A 22405-nucleotide genomic window follows, 5' to 3' on the forward strand; every position below is an offset into this window, starting at 1 on the left:
CTGTATCGCTGATGACATATAACCATTGGCCCCTAAACACTTTGATTGCTAGGTCTCTAAAATCTGTAAATCAGTTTTCATTCAAGCATCATCATTATAAATTTCAGTAAAATAATTTCGAAGGTACCCTGCAACCTCAAATGTTTCTGAAAATCACAATAACTGCATCAAGAGCGAATGAGAGTTCAATTTTTGAACTCAGTTAAAAATGGCAACAAGACAGAATGAACCAGTCAAGCGCTGCTCTTTTGTTATTATTTGCTACCAATTTTCAATACTCCTAGCGTAATCGTCAATATCATTTCCGCCAAATTTCTATCGCAGCCGCTATCCATGATTCGAGTTAGCCACAATTCCATATCAACACCGTCAGGGATAATTTCAAGTTGGGTGATAAATCTGGTCACAAAGACAAAGCTGTTGGTATTGTTCCTGTTATTTGGTTTTATCTTAAATTGGCACAAACTATCGTCCCGCACAATCTTTGCAAGGGCCGAGAAATGTCGCACAATGCGACCCAAAGGCAAAGCTACAGCTAAATAAAACATATCCCGGGTTAAATTTTACGTGTACTGAATCATCATGAAAAGACCAACCATTTTTTTGCAAAAATCTTGCAAGACGATCATTTTTTGTCAAAATCATGCATGACAGGCATTCATTCTGCCAGAATCTGGCAATACAACAATTTTTTCTACAAGAATCTTTCAAGATAACAATTTTTCTGCAAGGTTAATGCAAGATAACCATTAATTCTGCCACAATCTTATAAAAACAATAATAAAAAGGAAATTCGACTAAAAAATGCGATGATAAAAAGTTTCTGTAGCAATTTCAATTTGATAGCTCGTTTTAACTCGAGAGCTGCTTTTATCAGGAGATAATGAAAACAGAGAGTACTCCTTTTTAGGCCGTAACAAAAACTATTACAATTTTAGGTTACCAAAACTTTTTAAAATGTTCATAACTCTACCCGAAAAAGTTACGTGTACTGAAAATTTGATCAACTCGATCCGGAAAGTTTACGTTCAAATAAAAAATTGCACGTACTGAAGCAACTTGCAAGGACCAACTCGCCTAAGGCATACGACAGTCGATTAGGATCTTTCAGAATATTGCAAGATTTGCACGATCTTGCAAGACTTCTGCCAGATTCTTGCAACACAGATAACCATTTTTTTGTGAGAATCTTGCAATATGATCACTTTTTTTGCCTATATTATGCGAGACAAGCATTCAATCTGCTGCCAGAATCTTGCAATATAACAATTTTTCTAGAAGAATCTTGCAAGATGACACTTTTTCTGCAATGTTAATGCAAGATGACCATATATTCTTCCAGAATCCTACAAGACAACCATTTTTATGTCGGTATCGTTCTAGATAATTTTTTTTCAACTGAGTGTCCGTGGTAGCCTATTTCATCACCAGAGTACTAAATTCATGAATAAAATGAAAGTCTGACTTGAAATAGCGAAGATAAAATTTTCACTAGCAATTTTGCTTTGATAACTCGTTTTATCTCGAGAGCCACCTTTAGCAAGTAGAAAGTGGCTCTTTTTGGGCCGTAACAATTATTATTAAAATTTCAGCTAGCCGTAAATTTTTAGATTGATTTTAGTATAAGCTGACCAACTAAATTTTATTAAACTGGATCTAAAAAACACTGCTGAAGAAAAGAAATAAAATCCGCCAACCGAATGCCAACTCGGCCGAAATGAGCTCTTTTTGTAAGGGCGAGAATTGTTGCACAAAGCAACCCAAAAGCAAAGCTGAAGCTCACTGAAACATAGCATGGTTAAAGTTTACGTGTACTAAAGCAACTTGAAAAAACCAGGTTACAGAGCGCATACAACAGTCAATTTGGAATGGTTATCGTTGAATACTCTGACAAGATCTGCCAGAAATTGGCAAGATTTGACATAATCTTGAAATTTTTCTGCCAGTTTCTTGCAAGATATCCGTTTTTCTGCCAGAATCTTGCAAGATAACCAATTTTCTGTCTAACCGTCCAAGACAAATATTTTTCAATCATATTTTAAAAGAGAAACATCTTCTGTCATTTCTTAAAAGATAACCATGTTTCTGCCAATTCATAAAAACTAATTGAATTGACAAAAACAGATAACCATTTTTCTGTCAAATTTTGCATGATAACTATTTTCCTCTCAAATCTTATGAGATAACCAACTTCTGTCCAATCTCGAAAGACAATCATTTTCCTGTCAAGTTTTGCAAGATGACCATTTTTCTGCCAGAATCTTGGCAATATATTGATTTTTCTGCAAGATTAATGCAAGACAGCCATAAGTATTTCAGAAGCCTACAAGACAGCCATGGTAACAAATATATACCCCTGAACCATTTCACATTCTAATGCAAAAGTTACCTTAAAGCTATTTTTAAAACACAAAAATCAGAATTAAATTTCCAATTCGTCTGGTTCAGATAGATCTTGTTAATAGATTTCCTTTTTTTTCATTACTGAACATGCTATATGATTCAGACGCATTACGTTTTGAAGGAATTCGAACTCCAATACAAGTTTAAACACGATAAAAGCAATTAATTGATTCTTCAAAAGAGTGTATGTCAAAAAATTTGGGAACATAAAATGTTTCGGGAGATAATAATCTAAAAGAGATAAAACTTCGTTTTGATTGTTTGTTTTTGTCCGGCTAAAATTAGTTGTTTTTAACACTTTGTGCAAGTGTAGAGTAGTATTTTACCCCGGAAATTAATCGGGTTCTTTCTATTTTTTTTTTCGTTTGAAAAGAATTCCTGCTTTGCAGTGATACCAAGAAGTTAAAACAAAATCCAAGAAGAACCTGAAAAATGTAGAAACATCTTCTTTTTATTAAAATAAAGGAACTAGAAAAGAATCGAGTAGTGACAAGAAGAATATTTGGAGAGCAAAAGAACAACATTTTGTTACATTTGTTGCAGAGAGTATCAGAATTCCCTCGGAAAAAGTAGTACTGTACAGAAAGCAAGCAAAGTGACCAAAAATTTGGAGGAGAAAAGTAAACTTGTTTAACCTCCGACCGCATCAAATATCCCTCAGAAAGAAATTGGTATATCGAAGCACACAAAAGAGAAAATTTGGAAACCAAAGTGACAACTTTTGCTGTTTATTATCAGAGCGCGTCCAGAATCACTCAGCAAGAGGAGGGTAAAAAGAAGCAGAACAGATAGTTTCTGAAAAGTAATTTTTTGAAACATTTCGTGATTACCGATTGTTATTCTTCCATCATTTCTAGGTTTCACCTACCGAACTCATCTACGGATCCAAATTTGAAACAAGGTAGTCAGATCATCAAAAGTAAGAAAAATTAGCAATCCCTATTTATAAGCAAACCTTCTTTTATCCATCTTCTCAAAGGCAAAGAATTAGGGTGAGAACAAGCAGCTGCCCCAACACATATTTAACAATCGTTATGATTGCGTCACAAATAAAAAAATGACTCATCAAAAGTCAATTGTACATCATTTATTCCACCTGATGTAGAAGACATAGAGTAAACTTTGTTTAATTAGTAGAAATTAACGCCAAAATTGTTTAAAAAATTTTAATTGTCCTCAAACAAAGTGTATGTGAGTCATCAAAGTTCAATTGTACTTCAGTTTTTCTTCTTAATGAACAAATCCTATGGATATCTCTTGTAATTAAAACTTGTTTCACTATTGAAAACTGACAGAAAAATACTTTAAAAAGTATTAATCTTGCACGCACGAATTATTTATTAAAAGCCAATTGTACATTATTTTTTTCATTTAATGCGCAAGTCATAGAGAATTGTTGCTTCATTAAGAGTTGTTTCCTTAGTGCAAACAAACACAAAATTTGTTAAAAAAAGCATCAATTTTGCTCACACAAACTATATACGGTTAATCAAAGGTCAACTGTACATCTTTTTTCCGCCTTATGAACAAGTCATAGAGATAAATTTCTAAAGAAAAGCTGTTTTGTTAAAAAAAACTAATACAAACTTTTTTTAAAACATTGAATTTTTGTTCACACAAAGTACATAAAGTCATCAAAGATCAATTGTACATAAACTCTTATCTCTTTCTGTAAAAAACAAAAATCATAGAGAAAATTACCCTATGTAAAATTGGTTATCATTCTTTTCAAATGTAAAAGTCATTGAGAAAGCTTTCCTAGGTTAAAGTTGCTTTATTAGAGCAAAAGAACATCAAAAAACTTAAATACACATGAGTTTTGCTCAAACAAAATATATTTGTGTCATCAACTGTCAATTGCACATACATCGTCCCCACTTAATTTACATGTCCTATAGACAGGTTTCATCAATACATGTTACTTTAATATTGAAAACTAATTCAAAAATAAATTAAAAGTTTAAATTTTGCACAAATAAATTATGAATGTGTCATCAAAAGTCATCAATACTTCATATTCTCCTGCTAATGTAAGAGTCAATGAGAAAACCAACTCAAGTAAGAATTGCTCACTAGTAAAAACTAAAACAAAAAATATTTTAAAAATTTTAGTTTTCCTCGCACAAGTATAAATGAATCATCAAACGTCAATAATATATCACTTTTTTCCGCTTGATCTACAAGTCCTAGAGACAAATTTCCTAATTCAAAGTTATTTCAACAATAAGAACTGACACAAAAGTTCCTTAAAAACATAAGTTTTGCACACATAAAGTATGAACGAGTCATCAAAAGTCAACAATACTTCATGTTTTCCTTCTATTGTACAAGTCATAGAGAAAACTTTCTGAAGTAAAACTTGTTTCATTAGTAAAAACTAACACGAGATTTCTTTTAAAAATTTCAATTTCATTCACACAAAGTATATAAGAGTCATCAAATGTCAATTGTTCATACCTTTTTTTGACCTCTCTATTTCATTGACAAAACCACTGCGAACCAGTTGGAATGTTTCTCAGAAAAATACTTGCAGAAAAGTATTTAAACTATCTGTTGGTATATTTTTCGGAAAAATGCTTGCAAAAAAGTACTTGAACTATCTGCTGGTATGTTTCTCAGAAAACTACTTTCAAAAAAGTATTTGAACTATCTGTTGGTGTTTGTCGGGAAAATAACTTCAGAAAAATATTCGGACACGCACGCATTTCTCTCTCTCTCTCCTTTTCATTTAATTAACAAAACCAATGCAAACGATCGAAAGTTTCTCAGAAACGCATCTGAGCTCTAACTTTTTTAGGTGAAATTTACCATTTCTCCCGACAATAACCAAGAAAATACAGAAAAGTGGGACAATTCTGTGTGCAAAGTGGAATCTCCTACCTGGAAGGGATGGGCAGTCTAATTTCGCTATCCACCAGATGAAATTCACTGAGACAAAACATTATGTTTTCAGTTGAAATAAAATCAATTTGCAAGGAGTAATGGGGTTCTAACAAAACAACCCAAGATACAGAGAAGCAATTGCAGAAAAAACCGATAATTACAATTTTTGCAACTTCATCAGCAAGAACGAAGACAGAGGCGATGCTGATGCTACTGATGCTGACTCTGATATTGCAAAAATGTTATATTGAATTCTTTTGATGAAATGTTCATTATTATGCTGTTCATCACTAATCATTAATAAATGTTTAGTGATGAACAGAATTTTTGATTAATTGTCCCAGTGTATTTATTTTAATTGTTGTAACTCATTTAGAAAGACAGATATCAGAAAATAGAATTTTTTAAATTGTGTTTGTCATAGATTTGATAAACATCAAAGTCACAAACAGGAAATTCAAAATAATTGTATTGGCTTCAATTTAGACAAAAGATCACTTGGGTTAGTTCAATAAAAAGTATCATGAAAAGCACTTTCTCTTCCAACATATATGCAAACTTCTATCATAAGACAAACTGTTGCAGCGGGGTGCGCCTCCAACTGCCCCCAACTGTGTTCAGCTGTGTATTTATCACCTTAACGGCTCCTTAACATCTGTGCAAGTGAACTGCTTTAACTGCTGTTTAGGTAAAGCACACATTGTCACATAATTCACACATGTATTCTTAAATTTCGTCAAACGGGCTCTACTGGACGGTCATGTGGTAGCCACAACGCATCAAATCTAGGATGCCACATAACACTTTCATGTGGCATCCCGGAATTTTTAGCAAATAGCCATAGAATAAAAGTGAGACTTGATTCAAAATGGGCTGTGAGGCCGCCCCATGGCAGGCTCTAAAATCGCCATTTTATTATTGAATGTGGTTCCCGCATGCACCGATGTCTATTTTGACATCGATGTTCTTTAGCCATGGTATTGCCTAGCAACATAACCATTTTTTTGTCAAATCTCACGAGATAATCACTTTTATGACATATTATACAAGATAACCATTTTTCTGCCAGATCTAACAAGATAAAAACTTTTCTGTCATATCTTGCAAGATAACAATTTTTCTGCCAGATCGTACAAGTTAACCAATTTTCTGTCAAACTCTTCAAAATATTATTTTTTCTGCCAGATCTTGTAAGATAACGTTTTTTCTAACAAACCTTACAAGATAACCATTTTCTGTCAAATTTTAAAGGATATACATTTTCCGTAAAAATTCAAAAGCTAACCATTCTTCTGTCAAATCTTATAAGATAACCATTTGTCTGTCAAAATTTGAGAGACAACTATTTTTGTGTCAGATCTTATAAAATAACCGTTTTTCTGTCAAATCTTACAAAATAACCAATTTTCTGTGAGATATTACAAGGTAACGTTTTTTTCTATCAATGAAGTGCCATAATGAGAACAAGCCATAGAAAAAACAATAACGGAAACTCTATGATTTTTTACTGAAATATTTTGACACACAGATCCAGGTACTTCAATAAGCCAAAATATGAAATGTTGTCACATTTCAGACTAACTACATAAGATTTTGAACAAACAACTGAGGGCAGTAGCATAGAACGGTCTAGGTAAAGTTTCCCAGGTCCAGGCCTTGTCTGTCTAAATAGACTGAATGAATCGGTGAGAGGAATTATTGACATATTTTAGCGTGGTCCAGGACACTAGTTAACATCGTGCTTTAAGAGTTTTAACCTAACTCTTTTAACAACAAAAATTTCACAAAGCAATTTTTTTATAAGTAAAGGTAAATTATTTTTTTTTATCAATTACAAGTTAAGCTATTTATCCATAACAATATCTCTCAAGTTTAAATCGTCCGATACCAATTGAAAGTCAAGCTAATTTCTACCTTTATTTCGAGTTTAAATCTTTTCGGTAACAAATATTGATATCAAATATCAGTAGGGCCAAATTCTTTTATACTATTTTTTAGCCAAGTCAATCTATAATTATTGGATTTGAAAATTCAAGCCAGATTTCTGTTCATACCAGATATCCGACTAGCTTAATCATATTTATAATAACTTTACTAAAACTAAGCTATGAACGCATCGTTGGTTTTCCATTCCAAGTGACATGAAAATTTCGGAAATAGAAAGAAAATAGAAATGAAAATTTCGGGAAAATAAGAGAAATATATTTAAGTAACAAGCTTAAATATTTGGAAGTACATCACTTACGCGACTAGATAAAATTGTGCAAGCTTAGCATCTGCCAAATTTTAATTAAAATTTCCCGTTATGAATCATTAGGCGATGGCGCTATATATTTATGCGTCAAAGTCAGGCTAACTCTCTCTTGTTGATTGGATTTAAACAGATTATATGTTGTCACGTTAAATTCCAGCAAGTTATTTATTGTCGAGCTAAGTTCGAGGACTCCTTTTTTTTAGCTCGAGCCAAGTTATGGTGTTACTTGTAGAACATACATAGATTTGGGTTTCTAATACTGTTTGGGTTGTTGCAATTTTGGAATTGTTTTCACAAATTTTATCGCCGAAATTCTATAGCTGAAACTGAAACAACTGACACGCTGCATGTTTTTTGTCTCTTCTACCATCTGGCCTCAATACCATAGTTTTCTTATGAACTGTTTACCTTCTAAATAGGATCATAACATCAATTAGCTGTCGTGGTTGGCAGTGCGTTGAATTCGATGCAATGCGCTGATTGTTTTGAAATTATAATTGGCATTGGAAAAAACAGTCCACAGTAAAAAGTAAGCTGAATTATCTCGAGAAGTATATTATAAGATATTGTTTGCATGTTCTAATCTTGATGCACAATTTGAAAATGTAAATGGAATTAAATGTGTGCCTCTTAGATTAGTAAAAAAAAAATTTAGATCTAAATCAGAGGGTATGATGGTTCAGATCAGACCGAGCAGAACCAATTACGGCTATGGTTTTTACTAAGCACTCTAAAAGATACGCTCATTAGAGCAATCAGCCCCAAAATTTGCTCGCGATCAGATCAAGCAGACCCCAAAAACGGCTATGATCAGCCTTACGGTGGGTCTAAAACCCTGGCTACACATTTTTGTTCAATGGTAGCATTGTCCACCATTTTCCAAGACACATCATGATCTGATCAGATCCGTCTCCGATAGCGGATTTGGAACCCTTTATTAATATAACCAATACTTGCCTACCTTTTGTGTTATCCCGATCCATACAATTAGCGAACCTCTCTACAAGTCTGTCTCTGTTATCTGAAACCATGACAGCCACACCATCCGGAAGTCTGTGCAGTAAGCAGTGACTGCCTCTCAGAATGTGGGTGTAAAATTGATTACCACTCAAGAGAAAACCAACGTGACGAACTTCCTTTGATGTCTTTTCGTAGATTATTAATATGTCGTATTTGAACCCGTTATCGTTTGCAACTGTGAGCCGCCCACTACCGTCACTAATTTGCTTATCACTGACAGCTTTTACGTTCGCCGTTATATAAAATTCCTGAAATTGAGATAAAATTGATAAAAATTACAAATAAATTGGTAAAACAGTGAGCGTTTTTCTCGTCTTTCCCATTTCACCACCACCTACCCCAAACACTACCCCTCTGGGAGTGCGCGGGGGGGGGGGGGGGTGCACGTTTTATGGCCACTAAGCGGGGGGATTGTGAATTGCTATAATGGGAAAAGACTGTTTTTAACTGATTACCCGTACCGAACCTCAGTAGATCAGTAGACCAAGTAGATCAGAGCTGGACCAGGGTAATTCCAACGTTAGGTGCGCTATCAGAGCTGGAACAGAGCTCCTCCAGAGTAGGAGACTGTCAACTCTGCGTCTTGTCTTAACAGAGTAGAACACAGAGTAGGTCTACTCTGGAATTTGCCTTGACAGAGTACAACCCACAGTAGGTCTACTCTGGAGTATGTCTCGACAGAGTTGATCACAGAGTAGATCTACTCTGGTGTCAGTCTTGACAGAGTTGATCACAGAATAAAACTAATAGCAGAGTACAACCGCCCGGGTCGAAATGTGAGCGCGCCCCAGGTTGAGGTGCAATCTGGACGTAACCTCTGATCAGACAGTCCCACAAAAAAGAGTCCACTGATCAAACAAAAGTGCGCTCAAAACAGCAGCGTGTGCGCTCAAAGTGCGCTCGAAACCGTCTCTGATCAGACCGTGCCAGACGGAAATGACCACTGGTCAGACCAAAATTATGACTATTATCATTTTTTTAATAATTATTATCATTATTATTATTATTATTATTATTATTAATATTATTATTAATTTTATTTTTAATATTATTATTATTATTATTATTATTATTTTTTATTATTAATATTATTATTATTGTTTTATTATTATTATATTATTATTTTTATTGCTATTATTATTATTATTAGTATTATTATTATTATTATTATTATTATTATTATTATTATTATTATTATTATTATTATTATTATTATTACTATTATTTTTATTATTATTATTATTATTATTATTATTATTATTATTATTATTATTATTATTATTATTATTATCATTATTATTATTTTTATTAATCTTATTTTTATTTTTATTATTATTAATATTATTTTTATTATTAATAATATTAATAATAATAAATGCACAAAGTTCCTTTGTGCAGAATATCGACTTGCTAGGCTCACGACAGTAAAAAGGCTAGCGCAATAAGATTGAACTTTCTTGAACACTTCTTACTTTCTCTCTTTTAGACACCAAGTGCGGTTAGCAATTGCGCTCCGATCGGAGTATGCGAATGATGGCTGGTACAACCAGCTAACATGTGAACAAAGCGTTTAGCATATTTACAACTACGAACAATGATATATAATAACATATGAAGTTTTATACGAGTTTATATTAATACATTTAGGTTCTTGGTTGCGGAGTGAGCTAGCGGCTCACCACATTCCCGCCCTCTTGTAGGATGCTATGTGTCAGTCAGTTTTGTGGGTCCTCGCTAGTGTTGTCTTTCTCATGGGTGCGCGTGTCAGCGTCCCGTTTGGGTTCTTGGGTAGGTGGGGTCCAGTCCATGGGTTCGGGATCTTTGGGTTGCACTGTACGAGTGGGGACCGAGTGGATTGAGGCTGGGTGGAATGAGTTGCTGGATTCTTAGGAGTCGGAGGAAAGAATGACGATATCTTGCCCGAAAGTAGAGCAATTAGGGTTGATGCTTAGTGGGGTGTGAGGCTGAGGTTCGTCCGAAGTGTCAACGAGGTCGATGATAGTGGTTTCTTTAGTCTTGGTTTCGTGTAGTGAGTCGTCAGTTGTAGGGGTGAGTGATATGTTGGCGATGGCTTTCTCCACTTTTAGTTTTTTCACTGTGGCTTCCGCTTTGGATTTGCGGGGGTTGCGCAGTGGAGGTGACTTCGCAATTGTTGACACAGTGCTCCTTTTGGGCGTTGAGAGCATAAAGTTTGCTGCAGAAGAGGATGTCGCGATTATGAAGGGCTTTGTGTGCCCTGGGGATCGTTCCTTGAATATGCGGGTAGTCGATTTCTTGTTTAACTCTTCGATGTTAATTGGGCTCTGGCTCAACTGAAATGCGGAGCTTTGTTTCAGGGCTGCCAATTTCGCTTTGGTCAGTTTGGTGTTTGCGGTTCTTCTGGCTGCTGATACCGTCGCTTTCTTTCTTATTGTCGTTCTTTTTCCCTTTTGGGTTGCTCCTGGTGATTTTTTCTTCAGCTTTTTCGTTCCTGATAGTGATTTTGTCAGGACTGGGGATACGTTTATCGATGGGTTGGTTGCTTTGTTCGGGATGTCTCCTTCGTCCATAGGTGTGGACGTTCCTTGTTGTGGTGCTTTGGCGGATGGTCCTGGTTCGTCTGTTGTGGCCTTTCGTTTGCGTGTTGCTTGGTTGCAAAGTTTCTCCTGTTGGGCAGTGACTTTTGCTGATGTCTTTGGGCTTTGACCCGTTCGGGTTGTCTTCGCCAGCTGTGCTTTTTCTGCTAAACAGAATTTTTCTATTTTGCGTTTGTTACGGTTATACTCACCAACTGTTTTACAGGCCACAAAGTTTATTAGGCGGAGTTTTGGTTCTTGTTGTTGTTGTTCTTGTGGTAGTGGGCGTGTTTCTGTGGATATAGCTATGTCATTATTCCGTATCACGGTGTTTTTGCGATTGTGAGTATCGATAGTTATGGTGTGGGGAGTGTAATCGACTATTGTGCCATCTGGTATTATAGACCATAGGGGTTTTAGCGTACCTCGCGGTTCGGGGTTTCTTCTTCTTATGATTTTGCGTGCTAAGTTACGACGTGTTTGGTCAATTATTGTGGTCTTATCTCCTATTAGGAATTTGAATTTAGAAGGAATTATTGTACCCTTTTGGGAAGGCAACAGTGGGACATTGTTCGATTCTGAAGTGTCCGACATCTGGGATTCTTCGGATTGGGGTTCCTGACGGGTCTGATCGCCCTGTTTGTACTGGATGTCCAGGTTTACTTCTGAGTTGGTGTCCCGGTCCCAAATCGCGGCCGGTGTCAGGCTTGGGTTCTGGAGTAGTCGTTTGTCTAAGTAAAATGATTTTATGTTGTTGTAGGATAGGTTCTTAGTGTTAGGTTTTGTGAGGATATTAGATAATTCGGTGTTTTTTGGTCTGCCAAAGTGTGCTTGAAATGGTGGAATTTTAGTAACCCTGTTTGGGATTAGTCGGATGGATTCAATTATTTCGGAGATTTTCTCTGCGATGGTGGTATTGTCCCATATGGGGTCAATGTTCATGGTTGCAAGTCTTCGCTTTAGTGTTTGTATCAGGGGTTCTACCATGCATGATGCTCGGTGGTCGTGGGTGGGGGAGAATATTAGTTTTATGTTTTTTTCTTTACAGAAGATTTCAAATGCTCTAGTATTAAATGCCTGTGCTTGATCACAGCGGATGCTACGTGGTATTCCTTGAAACTTGCAGTATTGGTTGAGAAATTCTATTGCTGTTTGTGTGTCGCAGTTTGTGTGTACTACTGCTGATGGATATCGGGAGAATCTGTCTACCGCGGCTAGGATATAGTGTTCGTTATTATTACTTTTCATGTTTAATATCGGTCCAGCGAAGTCTAATTGTAGTTCTTCGTTGGGTTCGCTTAGCTTAGGTAGTGCCCCTAGTCCTGATGTAGGTATTATTGGTTTCAAATTCTTACCTTGGTCCAGGCATTGCTTGCAGTTTTCTGCCCTAAGGGCGATGGTTCGATGTATCTGGGGAAACCAGATAAGGTTCGCCAATCTGATCATTCCCACTTGGCCCGGGTGGGTTCGGTGTACTGCATTAATGACCAAATTCTGCAGCTGATATGGTATAACTAATTTTTCGTCGTATATAAGGCATCCCGATCGGGCCACTGATAAATCATTTCGCAATTTATAATAATACTTGGAGACCAGCTTTAGTTCTTCCCAATTGTGGGATTTTACCAATCGGATGATTGCCTGTAGGTTTCTGTCCTTTAGTGTGGCCTCGGCCAGAAATTCTTCGCCGAATACACGGGCTAAGTTCAGTCGGTAATTGGGGGGGGGGTATCGTTTTCAAATTCGAATAAGGGTGCGTGCTTTGTTTCGTCTATGGGCTCTCGGCCTTGTCCGATGTTAGAGGATGGTGGGATTGTTTCCGTTCGGATGGCTACCGAAATGGGGGTTTTGGAGGTGGAAGGGGTGTCTGAATTGGATGAGGGCATTATTCTTTTGTTGGGTTTCCTGGCGCGTTTGAATTGTTAGATTTGTCTGTCGAAGGTGTTAAGATTAGTGTTGTTTCTCGTAACTACGTTTATTTTGAAGCGGGGATTTGAATAATGGTTGTGGGGGTTACTAGTTGGGGGTATCTTCTGACTGTTCGATGAATTGAATTGTTTTAAGTTGGATAAGTTGGAGGAGTTTTCAATGTTGTTAAGATTTTGAATGTTCTTGTGTGATAAATTTTGATTTTTGAAAGTTAGATTTAATAGCGAGAAAGAGTGCAACTGATTGTAAATAGAGAAATGGCAAAAAGCGTTCACTTTATTTGGTACGCGTTGGCTATTGCTTATTACGTCATATGATTTGTGTGTTTGTCCGAATGGAGCGTTTTGATTGGTTGAAATATTGTGTTTTCTTTCTTCGTTTAATAGTGTGAAAGTAAATTCTCTTATTCTATTAATGACAAAGAGTTCATCATCTGGGCTTATTGGGGGGGGGGCTTTGGTGTGGGTTTCTGCTTAAGTAGTCGGTGAAACCCATATCTTTCCCTGGTAGATGTTCGATTGTAAATGTGTAGGGTAATAGTTTGTCTACCCAGCGTATTAATCTACTTTGTCGCGATTTATTGGCCCGGTTGGGCTTTAGTGCTGAAAGTAAGGCTGTATGATCTGTGATAAGTTCGAATTTTGATCCTAGTAAATAGTATTTGAAGTGGTTCGTAGCCCAAACTACCGATAATAATTCTAATTCATTCGTGCTGTATTTTATTTCTGCTTCGTTAAGAAACCGGCTAGCGTAAGCGATGGGGAACCAACCTTCTGGGTATTGTTGTTCTAGTACTGCCCCGAGTCCTGTGTGGCTCGCATCGCATTTTAGGCGTGTATTTTGTTGTTTATCGAAATGTTTTTTTTCTGTAATTTTTGATATTTCTGCTTTTATTTTGTCTAAGGCTGTAGTATGTGAGTCTTCCCAGCGTATTTTATTGTTTGTTATGTTCTCTTTTTTTAATAGGGGCCTTATAGGATTTAGCAGGTTGGCTAGGTTAGGAATGAATTTTATGAGTTGTTGTGTTGAGCCCATAAGGGAGTGTAATTGTTTAAGTGTGTTTGTATTTAGCGACTGAGTCCATTAGTTTGTCGATGGATTGCATTTGGTATTTGTTTTTATCAATTGCGTCGTTTAGCAATTTTGAATCTAGTGCTAGTTTGATTGATTGGTCGTGTTTCACTGTTATCACTACCGGAATTATAAAGACTTGGTCGGAGCATTTGTCTAGTTTTATTATTTGGTTTGTTTCAAGTAAGTGTTGTATTTCTTTGTCGACTTTATCCGTGAGATGTAATGGTACTCTACGGCCTTTGTGTTGGTACGCGGAAATGTCTTGTTTTAGTGTAGATTTGGCAATGTGATTTTTGGATTTTCCCAAGCCGGAACATAGGTGGGGAAATTTGTTTATGATTTTGATTTGTAATGTGTTATCCAAATTAAAATTGTTAATGTGTGTACCTTTGTTTTGGGATAGTGTGAACCCAAGTTTCCCCAGGATGCATCTCCCAAAAAGATTTACAGTGTTTGCATCAACGACTAGTATTTCGTTGTTCGTGGCTTCTCGGTGTCCCGAACGGAGGTTCATCTGGATTATTCCTGTGATTGGTATCTCTATGTTGTTGAACCATCGGTATTGTGTTTGACATCCGGTCGGGTGTTTGCACTTGGCGGATTTGCAGTGTCGGAGTATTCTCTCCGCTTCAGTTTTGCAGATAAAGCTTCTTGGACTGCCTGTATCTGCTAGCCAGTCAATTCCGGTTGTATCCGAGGAAGTCTTGATCCAGATTTCGTCTGTGATTCTTGGGGATAATTTGTGTGGTTGGGCACTATGAAATGATTTCGGGTTTATCAGGTTGACTGTGCTCCAACTATCGAATACTTCCTGAATATAGAATGTATTTTCCAGATCGACTGTTTCCTCCATGGTGTCCGATTGGGTATCCTGAATTTGGGTTGGGCTTGGTTGTTGTTCCTGTGAGTGTCTGATGTTTCGTACTCTTCGTGCTTGTGGAATGTTTTGTTGGGGCATACTTGGTTGGGGTTTTATTTGTTGGGTTTGCCACATTAGTTTTGCCGATCGGCACACTTTGCTGTAATGTCCTACTTTTTTGCATAGATTGCACTGGACTTTCTTCGCGGGGCATATTTGCAAGTGTTCGGGTGAGAACTGGAGTCCGCAGCGTCGGCAGGGGTTTGGGATACTGGTGAAGCGTTGTGTTTGGGTGTTCCTTGTGGGTAGTCGTGGTCTGGGGACGAATGAAGGATTTCTTGTGTTGGGTGTTATGTTGGAGATTTGTTCGAACGTATGGGGGGAATAGCGGTTTAATTGGGAGTTTATTGCCCTTTGGTTCTCTTGGCCTCGCTCGCGATTGAGTGCAAATTGTAGAACTTGTTGGGCAGTTCGCGTTTCCATGAATAATTTTCGTTGGATGTCTGTGTTTGTCATGAAGGCTATGAAGATGTCTTTTATGAGATCTTCTTCTGCAGACCCTAGACGCACTTTGCGCCTAGGGCTTTGAGGCGACAGTGGAAACTTTCCAGTTTTTCGTCTTGCTTTTGTTTGCAGGTGAAGTGGAGGAAACGATCTTAGGTGATGCTGCGGGGTTGTGTAAAGGAAAGAGCGAGTTCGTGGGCAAGATCGAACGCTGTTATCCGTTCAATGTCCGAATGGGGGAATCGTTGTTGGTAGGTCCGTTGGCCTTCGGTTCCCAGGCTGAGGTAGATGAGGCTCCTTACTTTTAGGTCCGCCTCATCCCAAGGTATACCGTCCACAATTGGGCCTTGAATGCGATCTGTTTGCATTCGTTGTCCCAGTCCACCTTTCGTTTGTTGTTCCTTAAGTCTCTTTCTCTATGCTATGCTTGGGTTTCGTTCTCCGTTGGGGGTTCGTAGGTCGGTTCTGTGGGATAAATGAGGTCTTTTATGTCTGGTTTATGTTTTAATAGGGAGTCAATGTTTATTGAATTTTTGGCCATTATAGCCAATTTGAGCGTTGCTGCCCATGTGGGCCATTCTACTGGGGGTTCCATACCGCTTTCTTTCCCAGAAGAAGGGGATGCCCACTGGGGATCGTGCTATAGGTACAGCTGCTGACTGCGCTATGTTGTATGCACAAAGTTCCTTTGTGCAGAATATCGACTTGCTAGGCTCACCACAGTAAAAAGGCTAGCGCAATAAGATTGAACTTTCTTGAACACTTCTTACTTTCTCTCTTTTAGACACCAAGTGCGGTTAGCAATTGCGCGCCGATCGGAGTATGCGAATGATGGCTGGTACAACCAGCTAACATGTGAACAAAGCGTTTAACATATTTACAACTACGAACAATGATATATAATAACATAGGAAGTTTTATACGAGTTTATTTTAATACATTTAGGTTCTTGGTTGCGGAGTGAGCTAGCGGCTCACCAAATTTATTATTATTAATATTATTATTATTATTGATAGTATTATAATTATTATTAATATTATTATTGTTATTATTATTATTATTATTATTATTATTATTATTATTATTATTGTTATTGTTATTAATTTTATTATTTTTATTATTATTATCATTACTCTTATTATTATTATTATTATTATTATTATTATTATTATTATTATTATTTTTATTATCTTATTTTTATTGTTATTATTATTAATATTATTATTATTATCAATATTATCATTATTATTATTAATATTAATATTATTATTATTACTATTATTATTATTATTATTTTTATTATTATTATTGTTATTATTTTTATTATTTTTATCATTATTATTACTCTTATTATTATTATTATTATTATTATTATTATTATTATTATTAATATTATTATTATTATTATTATTATTTTTATTATTATTATTTTTATTATTCTTATTTTTATTTTTATTATTATTAATAGTATTATTATTACTATTATTATTATTATTATTATTATTATTATTATTATTATTATTATTATTATTATTAATGTTAATATTAATATTATTATTAATATTATTAATATTATTATTATTATTGTTATTATTTTTATTATTTTTATTATTATTATTATTATTAATATTATTATCAATTTTATTTTTAATATTATTATTATTATTATTATTATTATTATTATTATTATTATTATTATTATTATTATTATTATTGTTATTATTTTTATTATTTTTATTATTATTATTACCCTTATTATTATTATTATTATTATTATTATTATTATTATTATTATTATTATTATTATTATTATTATTATTATTATTATTATTTTTATTATCTTATTTTTATTATTATTATTATTAATATTATTATTATTAATATTATCATTATTATTATTAATATTAATATTATTATTATTATTTTTATTATTATTGTTATTATTTTTTATTGTTTTTATTATTATTACTCTTATTAATATTATTATTATTATTATTATTATTATTATTGTGATACCGGATCCATCCGGATCAGCTAAAACTGTCATTGCGTAACCAAGTTTACAAGTATTAGTATATTATTTTATAAACACTTATGTCATATATAATTATTCATTCTTTGTAAATACGTTAGCTCCAATAGGAGAGTTGAGATTTGTTAGTTGTTCACTTTATCGCCTGTCAATAGCAGGTAGAGTTGTTACTTCTCGCTTTCACACTTGTGTGAAGCGCAGACGAAATTAGATAAGCCAGACAGCAGTCGGTTCGTGGCCAAGAATAAATTCTTGAAGTTGAACTTCTTTTTCAGGGACAAAAGATTACTTAGTCCAACTGGATAGAACAATAGTTACAATCCCCAGGGATACGGGATTTTACCAGAGTACTATATTGGACAAGACATACTTGCCCAATAACACATACACAAATACAGGAGATCCTTCTCCAAGCGGAGCTAACACCCGGATAGAGATAGCGCGGGATAACATGGCGCAGTCAGCATTTAAAACTCCTCTCGGAGTTCCCCCATTCTGGGAGACAGGAACAAACCCGACAACAGAATGGGGCACATGGTTTGGCACTTTAAAGATGGCAATAATGGCGAGGGACAACCTCCAAGTGGACAAATTATTAAGGCTAAAGCCTACGAGAACAGAACTACATTACCCTCCACTCCCAACATATGAAGAGCCATTCGAAGGTGAAAAAATCGATGAGGAAAGACAAAGAGACCAGAGAAACGAAAAGAGAAAAGTGGACTGGGAAAATGACTGCAAACAAATAGAACAAAAAGGTCCCATGATCGACAGAATCCCTTGGGACGAGGCAGACCTAAAGGTCAAAAGCCTCATATACCTCTCCCTAGGAGCAGAAGGAACGAGGACTTACCATCAAAGAAATCCTCACACAAAAATAGAGAGGTGCACAACACATGAATTAGTCCAGGAACTAACCCTAACATTTACACGCCCTCGCAACACAACATTTGACCGCTTTCAATGCTTCAAAGCCATGCAACAACCAAATGAATCCTTCGAAACATTTTACAGCCGTCTCAGAGAACTCGGGTCATACTGCAAATTCGAAAATCTCGAAGAAGAGTTAATAAAAGACATATTCATAGCTAACATGAAAAGTTCGAACCTCCAAATGGAACTCCTATCGGAGATGCGAACCCCACAACAAGCAGTAAACTACGCTGTAAATAGAGAAAGAGGTTTAGCAAACCAACAGGAGATCCTAAGATCTAATAACTCCAACTGGAACACAGTCTCTTATGTTCGACAAAACAACAGAAGAAACCCCCACAAAATTCAGTACAAAAACCAACACCATGTTGGAAATGTGGTGGTAACTTTTCACTAGCACACCTCCAAACGTGCCCGGCCAAAGGAACAACATGCAAAATATGCAAAAAACCTGGACACTACACATCTTTGTGTACAGCAAAAATACCAGATCGTCGCCCACCACGACCCACACAAAACAACATAAACCAAAACTACAAACCACAACAAACAAGAAGAGTGAGAAATGTTAATCAGGAAAATAAAGAAAGCGAGAACACCGACGAGAGTGTAGATGCCGAAGCAGCACTATATATCAAAGAATTACATGAAGATTGGTCCAACATAAACACCATACGCCCAACACATTTCTCACCACAGAAAAATCAAACAATAAACAAAGAATACAATGGAGAATTATGGGTGGAGACAGAAACACAATCTCACAAACTCCAATGGCTAGCGGACACCGGGTCCCCACGGTCCTTCATCATCCAAGAGATGGCAGAAAAACTCCAAAAGGAGATCCCAAATACAAAAATTGAAGATTTCCAAGAGAAAACAATCTACAAATGCTTTAACAACAACAAAATCGACATCAAAGGTGTTCTGACAATCGACATCAAATCTGGATCTTGGACTGCACAAAAATGCAAGATCCTGATAGTTAACAACAAAACAAACAACATCATGGGTAGAGACCTACTGGCAAAATTGGGCATAACACTCAACGCTACAAAAAACACCGGTAAGACAATCAACTTAATATCACAACTCCAAGCGGAGAAAAATATTATAAAATGGGCATTCCAAAAATACCCACATCTTTGCACTAGACTAGGCAGATCAAAAAATCACATAGCCAAATCGATATTCAAAACAGAATTCACACCATCCCAACATAAAGGACGACGAGTCCCATTACATCTACTCGAAAAAGTCGAAAACGAACTTAAAAAACTCATAGACGACAAACAAATCATAAGACTAGAAAAATGTTCGGACGAACTATTCATAAGCCCAGTAGTTATAACAGTAAAGAAAGATAAATCGGTGAAGATAGCACTAGACTCTAAAAAACTAAACGACGCAATCCACAAAAGCAAATATCAGTTGCAAAGCATAGATCATCTAATGGACTCAGTGGCCGTGTATATATCTGAAAGAAAAAATACCAAAGGCGAATACCTCTTTTCAAAAATTGACCTGAAATACGCCTACAGCCAAATCCCTCTGGATGATAACATTAAGAAACATTGCAACTTCAACATATTAGGCGGGAAAGCCACCGGGACATACCGGTTCATAAACGGATTCTACGGCCTAACAGACATGCCCGCCACATTCCAAAAAACAATTGATAGAACACTACACGACATAAACTCAAAATTCGCATACTTAGACGACATTCTAATAATAACAAAAGGGACATTAGACGAACACGAAAACGAAATAGACAAAATATTATACAGACTAAACGAAGAAAACCTAGCAATAAATCTTCAAAAATGTGAATTCGCTAGAGAAAACATAGTTTGGTTAGGTTTTACAATTACTCCAAACGGAGTAACGCCAACACAACAAAAATGCGATGCAATCGTAAATCTAGACAACCCAAAAACTCTGAAACAATTGCGATCGTTCATGGGTTGCATACACCACCTGATCAAATTCATTCCAAACCTCGCCGAACTATCCGAACATCTACGCCCACTTCTCTCAAAAGCGAATACAAAATCGCAAAATAGACTAGATTGGAAAGAGCAACATACAGTTGCATTTAACAAAATCAAAGAGCGAATAAAAAAATATAACCGAAAACAAACATTTCGACACATCAAAACAAACACTAGTTAGATGCGACGCTAGCAAAAAAGGACTAGGAGCATGCCTCGAACAAAAAATAGGTAACAATTGGGAAACAATTGCATTCGCAAGTCGCTTCCTAAACAACCTAGAATTAAGATACAGCACAAACGAACTAGAACTACTAGCGGTAGTATGGTCCCTCGAACATTTCAAATATTACTTATATGGTTCACATTTCATTCTCCAAACGGATCATCAAGCTCTATTAACAGCACTAAAAGAAAACAGGGGAAATAAAACATATCAAAGTAGATTGACACGATGGGTAGATCGTCTTCTCCCATTCCATTTTTCAGTAGAACACATACCGGGCAAAAACATGGGATTCGCAGACTACTTAAGTAGAAAACCAACCGGAGAAGCATCTAAACCATCGGAAGAAGATAACAACTTTGTAATCAATACAATAGATGAAATAAAATTCACGCTTATACGCAACGCTTTAACTCCGAACGGAGTAACAATTCCATCCAATCAAAACGCAGACACAAAAGAAGACAAAAATGACGTTATCAATCCAAATCAAAATAACAACACAACGCTGAGCGCTTTTTGCCTTAATTCGTTCAAGAACAAGTCGCTTACAGCTAATCTTTACACACACAATTCTCATTCATTTAATTCAACAATTTCATCCAACAAAAACCGTGTCGCTATTACCACCAGACAAAATCCCAATAAAGAAACTTACAAAATACCAATTCAAAAGAGACCTAGAGCCCCAAATAAAAAACGTACAATCCAAATGGAGACAACTAACAGCCCCAAAACATTTACAACATCCGGTACACAAACAGAACAAACCTCCAATAAAGGGAGAGGCCTAGAACCATTAGACCCCACCAAACATGAGGAACTATTTTCAGCCTACAACGACCTTCCAACCCCAGAATACCGGGCCAACCTAACAAAAGTCTTCAACGAAGAATTCATCGCTGAAGCATCACAAAAGGAACTAAAGATCATTATGGATTACGTGACTACGAGAAACTGGGAAGACCTGAAGAAAGTCAATCCGATATACTACAAGATCAAAAGAGACCTCTCCGTCACCCCAACAAATTGCCTCCTCTACGACAACAAGATGGTTATCCCCAACAGGCTAAAGCAACTGGTGCTGGATACGATCCATCACAAACACCCGGGTCAAGCCGGAATGCTCGCACTCGCAAAAATGATATGGTGGCCCCATATCCATTCGGAGATCGTCTCCAAACCCAAATCTTGCAGACAATGCATCGACAAAGGTAAAAACCTTAAAGCCATAGAACCATATTCACAACTAGGAAAATTAAATAGTCTAAGAGAACCAAACGAAGAAATCCAAATGGATTTCGCCGGGCCAATACCGTTTAAAAATAATACACAAAACAATTACATTCTAATAACAGTCGATCGCCTCTCAAGATATCCACACGCTGAAACCTTCCATAATTGCGATACAGATACGGCAATAGACTACTTAGAAAGATATTGTAAAATTCACGGCATACCCCGCTCCATCCGATGCGACCAAGCACAAGCATTCAAAGCAAAAGAATTTGAAATATTCTGCAAAAACAAAAACATAAAACTAATACTGGCTCCAGCTGGAGACCACAGAGGTACAGGAATGGTTGAAAGGTTAATCCAAACATTAAAACGCCGGTTAGCAATACTAGACATTGACCCCATGTGGAGCACAGAATCCCTAAGCTCTAGAATAGCGAACATAATAGAAAATATTAGATTAATACCAAATAAAACCACCAAAGTTACACCGTTTGAAGCAA

General features: G+C 36.1%; 1 protein-coding gene across 1 annotated transcript in view; it reads right to left on the reverse strand.

Moving 5' to 3' along the window:
- Positions 1-12: 12 nt before the first annotated feature.
- The window catches only part of LOC142354310 (uncharacterized), a 41118-nt gene continuing 18725 nt past the window's right edge, over positions 13-22405 (reverse strand). The window contains exons 2-3 of the mRNA XM_075406578.1: positions 8502-8808; positions 13-535 (exon numbers count right to left, since the gene is read on the reverse strand). Of these exons, the coding sequence (XP_075262693.1) occupies positions 255-535; positions 8502-8808 (588 nt within the window). The 3' untranslated portion in view covers positions 13-254. The remainder of the gene's footprint in view (positions 536-8501; positions 8809-22405) is intronic.

This window comes from Convolutriloba macropyga, chromosome 15 (genome assembly GCF_964194025.1).
Source record: "Convolutriloba macropyga chromosome 15, txConMacr16.3, whole genome shotgun sequence".
NCBI classification, from domain to species: Eukaryota; Metazoa; Xenacoelomorpha; order Acoela; family Convolutidae; genus Convolutriloba; species Convolutriloba macropyga.